At 36.9% G+C, this 14365-nt stretch overlaps 1 protein-coding gene across 2 annotated transcripts in view; it reads right to left on the minus strand.

Annotated features, from left to right (window-relative positions):
• Positions 1–13325, minus strand: part of NEGR1 (neuronal growth regulator 1) — a 1035705-nt gene extending 1022380 nt beyond the window's left edge. Inside the window, exon 1 of one of the 2 annotated variants that reach the window (XM_004369060.1) lies at positions 13149–13325. In XM_004369060.1, the coding sequence (XP_004369117.1) occupies positions 13149–13324 (176 nt within the window). In that variant the 5' untranslated portion in view covers position 13325. The remainder of the gene's footprint in view (positions 1–13148) is intronic. The other variant, XM_012555400.1, reaches the window with a different exon arrangement.
• Positions 13326–14365: the final 1040 nt, after the last annotated feature.

Here is a 14365-nt window from a genome sequence, read left to right on the forward strand (position 1 = left end):
TAGAGGGTCAGCAAAAAAAAAAAAAAGGAAGACCCTCAATGAGATGGATTGATACAGTGGCTGCAACAGTGGGCTTATGCATGGCAACAATTGTGAGGATGGCGCAGGACCTGGCAGTGTTTCCTTCTGTTGTGCGTGGGATCTCTGTGAGTTGGAACCAACTTGACGGCACCTAACAACAACAACAAGGTTCAGTTAAGGATTTGAGATGATATAAGTCAATGTTACTTATACAAGGCATTGCCTACTATATTCTTTGGCAGAGTCAAAATGACAATATATTGCAACATAAAATTGACAGAATAAACATTATAAAATGGAAATAAATAGAGATTCAGAGAAGGAGAAGACCAAATTGGGCTAGAAAGGACTGAAAAAGTTAATTAGTGATATGAGGCAAAAATAAGACTTTATATTTGAAAAGATTTGGATACACAAAAAGGAAGAAGTCAACACGAGGGAGAAGATTCATGAAATTCACCCTCCTCTTTGGCACACACATAAAGTTTATAGAAGGTGGACATGTAAACACATTAAGGAAAATTCTTAAATTGCATACCATCAGATAAAAACAAGTTTTCACTCAATAAAGCTATAAACTACATATACTCATTTCAACCAACTAGCAGAAAAAGGCAACATGTTTAATTATGATGTTTGATTTTATTCACTGACTGCAATAAAACATAAGATTCTGTAATATATTACTGACATGTTTAATGAAATTGGAATGAAAACATCTTTTACAGGTCTCTGATTCTTTTTTTTTTTTTTACTTTCCTGTCTATCTTGGTAAACAATGATCTCAACACTGCATGCTGCCTAACCCTTTCAAAGGAGTAAATCAAAGTGATCTAGCTGTTCACAGTTATACCAGAACTGGCATTTAAATGATTCAACTGGGTACTTGGAATACTCCAGCAGGAAACTGTTACCTCTCTTTTCTCTTAAGGACTACAGTATATAATAAGCTCCTGAAAATATTGTGGTTTTGAAAAAATGAGCATGGATTGGAAGTCACACAAGCCGGGGATCAAATCCTGGTTCTGTCATTTACTAGCTATACAAACAACAGCAAATTTCTTGGCTTCAAAGAATTTCAGTTTCCCCAACTTATAAAGTGGAAAAGTTGTAGGTTGTTTTGAAGATCCAATGAGGTAACCAAATAATGCTGAATGCCTAACTATAAAATCTGTTCAATAGCTGTTAACTTTTTCTCTTGTCTTATCAGGAGGTTGTAATCATTAAGGAAGAAGGCATTTTTGGATAAGAGTTGTTTTTGTTTCCTCAGAATATCTATACTTTTAAGAATTCACTATTTTCCAATCCAGAAATTGTGTATGACTATCTAAGACAAAATCTCACTTAAAATAGTTTCACATTTTTCTCAAATATGTAAGACATCATCTTGATTTTTTTTATCATTGCATATTTAACAGTAGCTAAAACATAGTTGGTGCTCAATAAATGTTCAATAACTGAAAAAGTAATGAATGTATCCATTGTTTTGATCTTTTCTGAGTGAGAAACAAAAAGAATAGCGGCCAATGCATTTGGTTTGTGATAAAGGGACCTAAATTTGGATGCTAGCTCAGCCGCTCCTACCTGTTCCACTTGGGGCAGGTTACCCTACCTTTCCAAGACTGAATTTACTTCACTAGAAAACTGGGAAAGCAATACTTTATTACTTATTGTTGTGAAAGTACCACATATATAGTAGGTACTCAGTGAATGTTAGTTGAATCTAAATCATGATGTTGATGACTCCATCGTTATGAACATGAATCATTCTACTGTGCATTTGGAAAATATGCAAATATGCAGAATTAGAGCAAGCTTTCATACTTCTACGCAGTATGCTGTCTATGGTTAAAATAGCAATGTACAGGGAAAGTTCTTGCCCAGAGACTGCTTCTGAATTATACTGTCTTCAGCAAAACACACGGATGCTCCAAAGAACCACTAAAATGTACAGGGATATCTATTCCTGGATATTATTTGCCACCCCATCCAGAATTCAGAGTTGGGTAACTCTTTATTTTATTCTAATCATCTTATCAATTATTCCAAAATTGTCACTAGTTATCACCTCTTCCATTCTAAACTATGTCATCAGTGTTAATCTTCACCCTCTAGCTCCTTCACTAACATGTTGTACTTTCTAACCCCTCTTATTTCTTCTATTCTCTCTTTAAATTTTTCATCTATGTCCTGGATGTTTCATGTGACAATTCAATTACAGCGATCTCTTACTTCTGGTAAGTGAATCAAATCACCATCACAGTCTGTTGAGCATCAGATTTGGGGTTCTACTGCTGTTGAGTGCTCTGGGTCTGCACCCTAATAGCTAAAACCCGTTTTGGTGTGTATTTACTTTCATATTTGGGGTAATTTAATTTGTTATTTGTCTCAGCAGCATCAACAAATACAAGCATATCTGCTGAGTTACAATAAAAGTTTAAATGAAATCTTTAAAATATAAAATATATGTTCAATGCATATTTTACAGAGGGTTCACAAATAATTGGTAGAGCAAATTAAATGGGGACCATATATCCATGCCAGTAAGTAAACAGTGCCAGTAAATTTCAGGTTGAGATTAGAGAAGAAAATCAGCATAATATTATTAGCAGATATAAACTTAGCCTTTACTATGTGCTAGGTGGCGCCCTGGCGGCACAGTGGTTAAGAACTTGGCTGTTAACCAAAAGGTTGGCAGTTTGAATCCACCAGCCGCTCCTTGGAAATCCTACAGAGCAGTTTTACTCTGTCCTACAGGGTCGCGATGAGTCAGAATCAACTTGACGGCAACAGGTTTGGTTTTTTGTTTCTTTTTTTTTTTCTTTTGGTTATGCATAAGTTTAGCACACAGAAGCTGCTTAACTGTATCAAGTCTCAGCATTCTTATCCATAAATGAGAGGATAAATAGTGCCGAACTTATTGGCTATGTGTTGGAATCGACTCAACGGCATGGGGTTTGGTTAGGGCATGTGCTAGGTAGTGGGTAAGCATTTTACATGCATTATCTCATATAATCCATGCATCTCTTTTATGGAGGTACTGGTTTTCTAATATTATAAATAAGGAAATTGAGACTAAGTGAGGGTAAGGCATTTGTTCATGGTTGCATAGCCAGGGAGAGGAGAAGCAGGGACTAAAACTCTGGTCACTCCCATCAGGTTTCCTAAAAGCATGACCAAAGTCAATGTAACTAAACATCTAAGATGGAAGATAAGGTCTCATGCATAAGCAAAAGTAACTTGTCATATCTATCATTTCATATTAATGATGCATGGGCAAATAACTGATCAAGGATATGTGCTCAAGAAAAGAAGTGGGCAATTATTCAAAGAGTTGTACGTAATTTTCTTTAGTGAACATAATCAAAACAAAAACCTCGGACCCTCTTTGTAGGCCAAGATATAGAGCTACTACCTATCTTTTGAAATAATTATAGCTGGGCTAGTACTTGGAAGGAAGATATACACTGAGGGAAGTGATCCTGAGAAATAAAAACAACAATGTATAGTATTTATTGATCCCTTACTGTGTGTAAGGTATTGAAACACTTTATATGCTTTATATGTGCTATCTCATTTATTCCTCACAGAAATCTTGGAGGAAAGTTCTAGTTTCCCCATTTTACAGATGAAGAATCTGAAGCTTAGACAGCACTATCTCCAGAGCCACTCCTAGTCACTAGACGCTTGATCCTATGATTTTATAAAACTAAAATCTTTGTCTTTACTTAGTTTTTAAACTGCCTTAGTAGTTAACTTAAGGATGTGGTGGAATGATTAAGCTTCTTGGACAAGAACTGTATGCAGCCTTCTCCACATAAAATAGAATTGTGCAGCACTGACTTGTGTTGGTAGTAAGAAGTATTGGATAAATTAGATAAAGAAAAGAAATATAAATTTACTATGAAAAAAATTTTAGAAAAACAAGACAGCATTCTCTGGTGTCAAATCTGGTAAGAACAGTGCTATTAATACAATATCTTCAAAGATTAAAAAATATGATTTTAGAAATTCAATTTGTACAATGTACATCATTTCATCATGGGAAGGATATAGGTTTAGGATTTTTCCCATTGTTTAATGAATCATATGAAATAAAATTTATTCCCTCTCATTGCAGTTCTACCATACAGTGCAAATTACAGGCTTCATTTTATGTAATCCTAGTGATTTAAGTTTCAGGTAATTTGATTAGAGTCACTCATATACCATATTTTCCTCCCTCCCTTTCTTCCTCACTCCTTCCCTCTGTCTTCCATTCCTTGACTCAGCATTATAGTTTTGAACACTAATTACGTGCCAAGCTCTATATTAAGCAGTAGAGATGACATTTTAACACCATTTTATATTCAGCTGATGAATTACCCAATATATTAATTTGAAAAAAATATTATTTATGAATCAAACACACCTAAATATGTTCTTCTATAAGAAATATTCTATCAATAAGATTAGGAAAACATTATGATCACTTTGATTTATTAATTTAATATCTCTATGCAATAGGATGTAATGTTGTTGGAGAGATGATACAAACAATAATCTCTTGCCTTCTGATTATAGCTTTTATGTTCACAATATCTCTTAAATCCACTTAATACCTCTAAATTTAATTTAGTTGCATGGTAGAAGAAGGGTTCCTGAAGATACAAGAACACACATTTCCCATTGCCCATTAAATCATACAAACCTTTAAATGCTTTAAGGCAATAGCTATAGTTTTAAAGAAAGTCTGTTGGGTTGTATAACCATGGGCACTGGACCTGTGTCCAAATGACTTAGTATAATTCAGTAAAGAACAATTTAGTTCTAGACTGAAAAAGGTTATAAACATCTTCCTTAAATTGAGCAAATTATCAGCTATTCAGAAAGTACAATGTATTGGCTTCTGTTCAAAAGAGCAACACTTAATGCTAACAACACTGCTGAATTCCTCCTTTCCTCTATTCCCCTTCTCTTAGAGAAAGCGATTAAGAGACCAATTCCCATGCCAGCTGGATGCTTAAGAGCATCAGAGGTCCTCTGTCTGGATTCAGAACTTGATATGGCTTAGAAACCACTATGTTAATAGATAACCTCCTCAACATTATAAATCAAAGCCATATGGCCACATTAAAATTCTATCAGCTAGTATCAATACCCTGTGGTTTACAAAGTACTGTTGACCTACCTCTGGGAGATGGTTGGAAAGATACAAAAGTTCTGCTCTGGTTTGGGGTGTGTAGCTACTTTTCACAATTGAGAGTTACTCATCCATAGCAAATACCCAATTCTCTCTACCTCTGTTTCTTTATTGATTTTGTTTAATTGAAACCTTAGGAGAAAGGAAGAGGAGGCTCCATGAGTTGAGGTATAAACAAAAAAAGAGCTAGGAGGTCACAAGACACATTTGGGTATTTTGAACTGTTCTTGTTATCTACTGATTATAATTGCAAAGAGCAAAATGTTCCTATAAATTAAAAATCTTATATTTTCTTAAAATTATAACTACACCTCAAAGTCTTACACCAACTAGACCACTGCATTTCAAACTTTTTCAGCTGCAACCCACTATAAGAAACACATCTGAAATCCTGACATAGTTCACAATACACAAGTGAAATAAAATTTTAAGAAAATAATACTTACCTTTATTATGTGCATTGCCTTCAGATTAATTTTACATTTCATTTAGGAAAAAAACTATTAGTACTCAGTATATTTTCTTCAAGTAGATTGTGTTCTGCAATTAAAGATACTGAAATATTCCAACATATGTGTCTTTACCCACTTCTAAGACTTCTGAAGGAATTACTTAAGGTAGAGAATATTGACATATAGAGACAATAAAAAAGTACTTAATTACTATCATCCTGCAGATCCTACAGGAGTATTAAAGATATTAGAATTATTAAAATGTGAGACAATCAACAAAATACACAAATGCACTTATTCCTTCATTTATACTTCCATGGATTCATTAATTCAAAAAAGAATGGACGTTGGCATGAATATGCCAGGTTCTATGCAAAAGCCCTACAGATATAGTGGTGAACAACAGTCATGGACCTTACACACTCAGATGTTTTGTCAATTAAAACTAATACAGTAAAGAAGAGTACAAAGTGTGTTTTGACAAAACATAAAAAAAATTCTATCCTTTATTTCAAGATCTTGTAATACCACATTTTTACCTCTAATAAGTAAACAGAGGAGTAATTAAAATCCAATTTGATAATAATTATGCCTATGTAGAAAAATCATAGATTTCACTCTATTAGTATAGTGGAGCCCTGGTGGCGCTGTGGTTAAGAGCTCAGCTGCTGACCAAAAGGTGAGCAGTTCACATCCACCAGCTGCTCCTTGGAAACCCTATGGGGCAATTCTACTCTGTCATATAGGGTTGCTATGAGTTGGAATAGACTCAACGGAAACTGGTTTGGGTGTTTTTGGTTAGTATGAGAAGTTCTTGTTTCCACTGGTGAGTTCGAAACACATAAAATATCTGAATAATAGCATGTGACCCAATTTTAAATTTCCTCTAGAAATGCCAAAAGGCAGGTAATATGATGTGCCTAGGAAAAAAAAACAGCAATAATTTATATTTTCTGTTATCCATAATAAGTGTCGATAACAATCTTTAACGGAACAGCAAAACTTTGAGAGGGCAGAGATCAAGTGGTTCAACTTCTCTCCCAATTCAGAAATCCTCTCTAGAGCATCCCTGAGAAAAAGCCATTTCATTAATGATGGTTTTAAATTAATATCTTTTATGCAAAACTTCAGAGAAATACAGCAAATGTAGGACTTGATGGTGACAGCTTGCTTATATTGAAGCACACTTACATAAGTGTCTTTCAGAAAGTGTTTTATAGAAGTAAGGAGGAAAGTTAACACATCATCTAGTACTCAGTTAAGAGGGAGACTTGGGGGAAAAAAAAACCAACCACCCACTTTTGAAGCTTCCCTTATCTCTACTATGTAAGTTATGCAATGTGTATAATGACTTAATTTATGCCATTTTGAAACAGGATATGGGACAAAGAATTATGATTTCTAATCAAAAGAGTCAATTGGTCTCAGAGACTAATTCCTACAATGGTCAAAGACTTGAATCATGAGCACTATTACGGTCATATACTACATAAGAAACTAGAAACTTTGGTTAGCTCCTCAGGTATTAAGCTACATAAAAGAAAGACCTTTAATTCCTATTGATTTTGATAGGCAACACTGTAGGAATTGCCTCAGCATTTTGATCACATATCCACAAGCAGGTTTTGGCCCTAGTTCTCTTTTGTGCAGTCAAAGAAGACACTGTATTATTGAATCTTTCGCATACATATTCATCAACTTATAAACTTCCCACCCATACCAACATTACATATTTTCTCTACTGAAATTGTGTATCCAGTGGTATATTTAATTCAATATTTATACATTTGGCTCATTATTCTTACCATAATTTGAGTGTGGAGAAAGCCCAAATGAATTCTTTGTAATACGTCACAATGTTGTTACGTCTGTGTCCTTAAGCAAGTATTATATACAGCATTAGTAAGCAACAATTATGGTGCCATGGGCAAAGCAGTCATTTAATCAAATATAATAAAAGTCACTGAAACCGTTATTTTTACTATGTATCAATCAGTGTCCCACCAGCAAAACGTAAACCATGCTGTATATTTAAAACAGAGGGAATTTAATGCAGGGAACTGAATACACAGGGGATGAAGAGCTGTTAAACCCAACAGGTGATGATAGTGAGATATCTTAGAGGTCAGCAACAGCACGAAGCCAATACCACTGGTAGTTTGGAGGAACAAAGAGACCGGGGGAGTAAAAGAGCCACAGTTATCTGGTAGAAGTAGGAACCAAGAGTTTCTGTGGGAGAGAGAGACACTGCTGGATAGTTTCACAGGAATAAAAGATGGGGGGAAAATACTCTGGCCTCTCCCTTCCTCATGTCTTCCCTCCTACCCAAACTACCTTGCATTGGTAAACTGCAGCCTGAAGACAGCTGACCTGAAAGACTGGGAAATGCAGCCTGAGGTATCAGCTCCTCCCCAGCCCTCCAGCCTCACAGAGTAGCAGAAGGATGAGGAATGAATGTGGTCAGTCAGGCCCAGAACTGACACAGACCATGATTTGAACATTTCTCTAAATTCATTAGAAGTCACTGCAGAATTAAATTATTGCAAGAAGTCATTTAATTGTAACACTAATTTATTTAAAATAATTAGTTCATTAAAATGCTTGTGCTCAAAGACTGATACAACTACAATGGACTTACCACTTCTTCTGAATTAAAGAGATTAGGCAAAAATAAATTCATCCAGAAAATTTAAAAATACTATGCTGTTCTTTAATATAAATATGGGTGTGTGTTAATATATCAGGTGATATGTCATGCTAATAGAATAGTTCCATAAATCACTACAGGTAATGATTCAGCATTTCATTCCACATACTGGAACATACTTTTCCAAACTGACTCAGTATGATGATATATACCCCTAGTCTTTTTTAAGAAGGGGGGAAAAAAAACTTCAGAATATTAAAAATATTTATTCAATAACACCATTTAATGAGCATATAATATTTTAAATGCCTTAACGTTATAATCTATATAGTTGCAGTGTATCTGGAACATGTGATGCATCAATGTGCAAGAATGACTAAACAAACTATGTACAGACTCTTGCATATAACCTGAGTGTACAGCATAACTGATTTCCAGTGCTCTGGGTAATTCTATATTCTCATACAAAAATCATTTACTTCGGTGTATTCAATAGCATAGGTTTCAAATGAAAACTAATGTAGCCTATCAAAAGGCAAAATGTATAGACAAATAAGCCGAGAAGTAACAAAACACTTGCCATATCCACTCATAAATTTACTCACGAAACTTTCTTGGTTTCCAGTGGAAATTTCTTCTCTGGAAATGTGCCCCCTGCTCTAAGCAAAAGTCTTCCTCCTTATTACAACATCATAGTAGGATCTTATATAATTTCCATACAATTCTATTGCGTTAAAATGACAAAGTTGAGTTCGACTTTGCTAAAGTAAAAGAAGAGATCACATTTAAGAAAAGAATCTCCTTCCTCCTTTTGATTAAAGTATGACAAGCAGAGAATAGGGTATTTTGAATTCATATCAGGAAGGTGGCTAAAAATGTACAAATTCACACAGAAGAGTAGAATTGGAAGAGACTGAAAAAATTAGCTTAACAATGACAAGTTTTTTAAAAATATGGAAGCACTGGGAGTATATAAATGAGGATGTTCCTAGTATTTTTTCCAAAGAATATTTTGGAATATATTTTGGACATGTTCACAAAAGTGTGTTTTTTAATAAAGTAATAAGAAAATTAATTCACATTGAAGGAACTGCAAAACCATTTTTAAAAATCCTCTGAAATTTATGTGTTGATCCAAGAAAGAGTTACGTTCCCCTCAATTCTCCAGGTCTAGAAACACTCGCAAGTGTGACCAGTGTGGTTCTAGCATCTCTTGTTCTCTGCTACTTTTCCCTATAACACATCAACTCAAATCCTCCATGTACTACAAAACGCAACTTGAAGACTGGAGAAAAAGTTAATTTCTCTATACACAGATTAACAAGCTCTTTTAGGCATAAAATACTAGAAGTATTAAACATAGTAGCAATCAAAGTCTATATTTTATAAGTTAATGAAAATAATAATTTCCTGTTTATAGCAAATTACAAAGTAGATATTCATGTATTTACTTAAATCCCAATCTAAACTTCAACTAAGGGAGGTATCAAATGTTACTATACTGAATAGATGTGTTATTAAATATAAGAAGGTCCAAATAGCCTGGGTCCTTAAGAGATGTAACAGTGAATAACATTATTAAAAGTAAAGTGCATTTGACATTTAATATATTGCTTTGCTAACCTTAAAAGGCAAAGTTATAATGATAAAGATGCTGAAGTTATTACATGGAATTTTATTATAAGTGCTTTATCTAAGAAAAACAGAGATGATCCGCAAAATGAAGACTGCAGTTAGGAGATGACAGAAAGAAATTTCCCTTGGTTATTACAGCTTCACTTAAGGGAAGTTTTGTTTTCCTTGATTCTCATCACAAAAACAGACATTCTGGCATTCTGGCACTTTGGACATAGAAATGTATCATTTGACCTTTAAACTTCTGTTTCATTAATGTAACCACAAGCAACAGAGTCACTGAATGGCATGTTTGCACTTTTATGCCTTTAACACTTAAAGTTGCTTGATAACTGTTATTGCACTATTTGCTTTTATTAAAATCTTTGAGGAATATTTTACATGAAAAATAAATGGATTATATTGCGTAGGGTTTGATAAATGATATCAAGTAATTGAGTAAATTGTTCTCTTGATCACTAGTTTCATGTATTTTGACGGGAGGGGGTGTATGTTTGAAGGATAGAATTGTCTTTTCATTTTCTAATGAATTAGACAATAACATTAAATGTGATTCTGAGTATCTAAAATAAAAACATAAAGTAAAATGTTGTGACATTACTTTTGATGAAAAATTTTCACTCCATGAATATGACTCACACTCTCAGTTCTTAGGCTCTGTCTGTATTGGTCTATAAACAGTAAATACCAGCTGTAAGGGTCAAGAAAAATAACTGACACCGTTTAACATTTTTATTAACTGAGAGAATTTCTTCTATACAAGCTAAATGTTAAATGAGTTTAAAATCTATGGAAAATGTAAAAAATTTGAAAATAAGATACTCCTTAGAGAATTACAGAGTTACTATAAGCAAATTACTTTCAGTAAAAAGTAATCCAGATCAAATTTCTGTTTCACATGATAAGAAATGATTGTTTATTTAAAAAAAAAATAAAAACCTGTAATTGGTTAGAAATATTGAGAAGCGACAAGTTTAAAAGTTTAAAAGTCAAAAGTTCACGAAAAGAAGGTATCACAAAACTCAACCATATCCATATATAGAAATGGAAAAGGTGCAGTGCACACAAAGTAAACAAGGACTGCACCAAACCAACAACACTGGAAAGGTATTGTCCTCACATGTTAGAGAAGCTTCACTGCTGGAAGCAATGAGTGAACTAAACATCTCCTAGAAGCACAAGGTGGGTCCAGCTATTTTAATGAAGCTTAGTATTTATTGGCTTGTTCATTAGGAAACAAATGGCCAAAATATATCATCAAAAAGCAAGCATTCTATTAAACACTTTAGGAGGAAAATGTTAATCCTCATTACAAATAAGCAATATGCTGCTACAGAACATATAGATTGCAGCTCCCATGATATGTGTTTGCAGCCTTTGAAGAGAGTGTTTCATCCTTACCACTGCTGTTCAAACTTCTAAAACAAACTTAATACAAAGAATACAAATATGGGTTTAATTCATATCCTCTGTGGCTGTGCTTTCCAAAGAAGTTCATCACTGTCACCAGCAATGAAAAACTATTTTACTTCGTTAAAACAAAGTAGTTATTTTTGTATACATTCAGTGGCATTCTTGGTTTACAGCAAAAATAACAACATATGTTATAAAAAAACATGTGCTCTTAGTTTATATTAGAAAATGATATTCCACATAAATTTGGACTCATAATTATGTTTAAGAAGGTGTCAGTCATATACCACACCCACATCATTAAAATTAAAATATGTTGCGTGATTCAAGCAGAAACATATCCTACTCTGTTTCACTTTAGACATGCTATACATACTTATTTTGTGCTTCCACACTTACAAGCCAACTACCACCCAGTGGAGAGAAAGATCTTTCAGAGAGATGTGAGGTGTGTGTCAGGTGTGGGTGTCAGGGGGAGAAGGGAGGGTGATGAGAAATGAAGGAAAAGGAGCATTTAGTCTTGTTTAGATCTAAGCACTGCTGATCATCAATTTATATTCTCACCAGAGAGGAAATGTTTCCAGAAGCTCACTCTGCAGTGTTGCTTAGGAGTGAAATCCAGCTATGGATGTTCGTTAGTGACAAACCGTTTCAATGCTCAAGCTTAGGGAAAAGAAGAAAAGAGGGGAGTGTGGTAAAAAGGAGTAAAACTGAAAATGGAAGGCAGGAGGACAGTAGGAAGGGAGGGGAGGAAGAGAGAGAGATCATACATACACATGTGTGAGAGTGACAGAGTGTCGAACAGTGAAAGAGTGTGTGCCTTTTAAAGTAAAAGAAAATCTGAATGTGCAAGTGGTTGTTTGAGCATGTAAGTGCCAATGTGTGTGAGGATTTGAGATAGTATGTGAGGGAGTCTGTTTATGAAAAAGAGATTTGTGAGGGTGAGAAAACGGTACTGGGGCGGGGGTAAGAGGGAACATGCCCCTGTGTGTGTGACAGGGATGGAAAAAGGGGATGGGAAGAGGGGTGGGAAATAGAAAGGGAGTCAAAACAGGGAAGACAAGACACAGAATAGGGACATTAACGAGGAAGAAAAATGGAGAATGTAGAAAAAAGAAGGGTGAAGACTGGAGGAAAAGGGTGTTAAGAGGGTCATAAATGAGAGTGGTGGGGTAAAAGGGAGGCGGAAATGAGGAGAAAATAAATAAAAAATAATAAAGGAGGAAGAGAACACAGAAAAAAGATAAAAAGAGGCAATGGAGGGAAAAGAGAATAACGAAGAAAATGAAAAAAAGAGAAAGAGGAGGGAGAAAAGGAACAAGGGAAGAGGAAAAACAACATTGAAGAGGAAGAAATTGAGTTTAAGTGTTCAAGTGAGAGGGAAAATAAATGGGAGCAAGGAGCTAGCAGTTTGGAAAAGTCGCTTATGCTACAGTAAAATAGAAACAAACCTGATAAACTTGTCAGACTCTCCAAGAGTACCCCATGACAGTAAAACAGAGACCTGTGAACTGAGTTTCAAAGTGGCACCTGCCCCTCCTCCTAAACCTCACACTTCACTCATCCCGGGGCTACTACTAGGCGTTCTGCAAAGTGCTTTACAATCAGGAGTCCAGCTTGCTACCTGCCCCAGTGTAAAGGGGACAGGGTTCCGGGAAGAGTCAGCCCCTAGATTTCTTGAGACGTGATATTTTGATGGTGATCACATCAGCACCATAACTCGGTTTAAAAAGAAGGCAAGGAGATTGAAAACAGAGACAGACTGAGACAAGTACGAAAAGCACGCGGTTTTTCCTACCTAAGCACCGCCGTGTCCCCTTTTCTGACCATCATGTTGTCCACGGCTGCCCAAGGGAAGTCCACGCTCTGTCCAGCCGGGAGGCAGGAGGGTAGCAGGCAGCACAGGCTGAGGAGCACCGCCGCCAGCCACTGGTTCGAGCAACAAGCACCCTGCACCAACAGCATCATGTCCATCCCTGCTAGGGCTGCTCACTCTCCAGCAGCTTTCAGCTCGCACTCCCCCACCCCCTGGTGCTGGCGAGTCTTCCCAGGAACCAGGCGGCGCGCCACAGGATTTTCTTTTCTTTCTTTTTTTTTGGGGGGGGGGTGAGTTTCTTTTTTCTTTTCCCCCTCAGTTGTTGGGTGTTGTTTCTCTCTTTTGCCTCCCTTCCTCCTCCTCTTCGCTTTCCCTCCCTCCCTCCCCTCCCACCCCCTGGCACCACACTACACCTCCTCTTGGTTGCTTTTGGCCGCTTCCGAAGTGTCTAATTCTCGGGCGGCTCGCACACTATCTAGCGAGGAGGCGAGCGCGCCGGCGAGTGAGGGAGGAGGCGCGGCGGCGGCGGAGGCAGGGCAAGCGGCGGCGGCGGCTGCAATCGCAGCAGCAGCAACAGAATCTGCGCCCGGCGCAGCGGCCGCCGCCGGCCCCCGGGCTCGCGCGCGTTGCCAAGCGGCCGTTTCCTTAGCAACCCCGCCCGGGGACTGAGGATGGAGCTGGGAGGGAAGGTGGGGAAAAAAGAAAACTAAAAAAAAAAAATTCAGGAGGAGGTATATTATAATATGCAAACTGAGGGGAAAAGAGAGATGCATCGTATACTGAACGCTTTCTTTTCGGTCGTATGCACTAGTGTGATGATTTGCTAGAAAAGTCTCTGTATCAGGGCTGGGATGAGGAGGGCAAAGGGGCACTTTTCCTCTCCGGTGTGTTTTACCTCTCCTGGCACTGTAAGTTTAAAGTCCTCCAAGTTGTGGTCGGCGCCATCATGATGCGAACGACTGTGAGTTTTTACCTCACAGCAGCAGGCATGCTTCAGTTAACAGGCGGCCTACCAGTTCACTCTCTACCCCTCTTCGGGAATAAGCAGACATGGGCGGCTGATTTTGCGGGGGGGGTGGCCACGAGGGGATGCACGGCCTTGCGGTAGAGCAGCTTCTAAGGCTGTCGCGTCAGTCACTATGGATTGGAGGACGCCCGCCCTCCCCCGTGCATGTTGTTGGCACTAAGTTGTTTGTGGG

Source organism: Trichechus manatus, unplaced genomic scaffold, assembly GCF_000243295.1.
Source record: "Trichechus manatus latirostris isolate Lorelei unplaced genomic scaffold, TriManLat1.0 scaffold00003, whole genome shotgun sequence".
Classification (NCBI taxonomy): domain Eukaryota; kingdom Metazoa; phylum Chordata; class Mammalia; order Sirenia; family Trichechidae; genus Trichechus; species Trichechus manatus.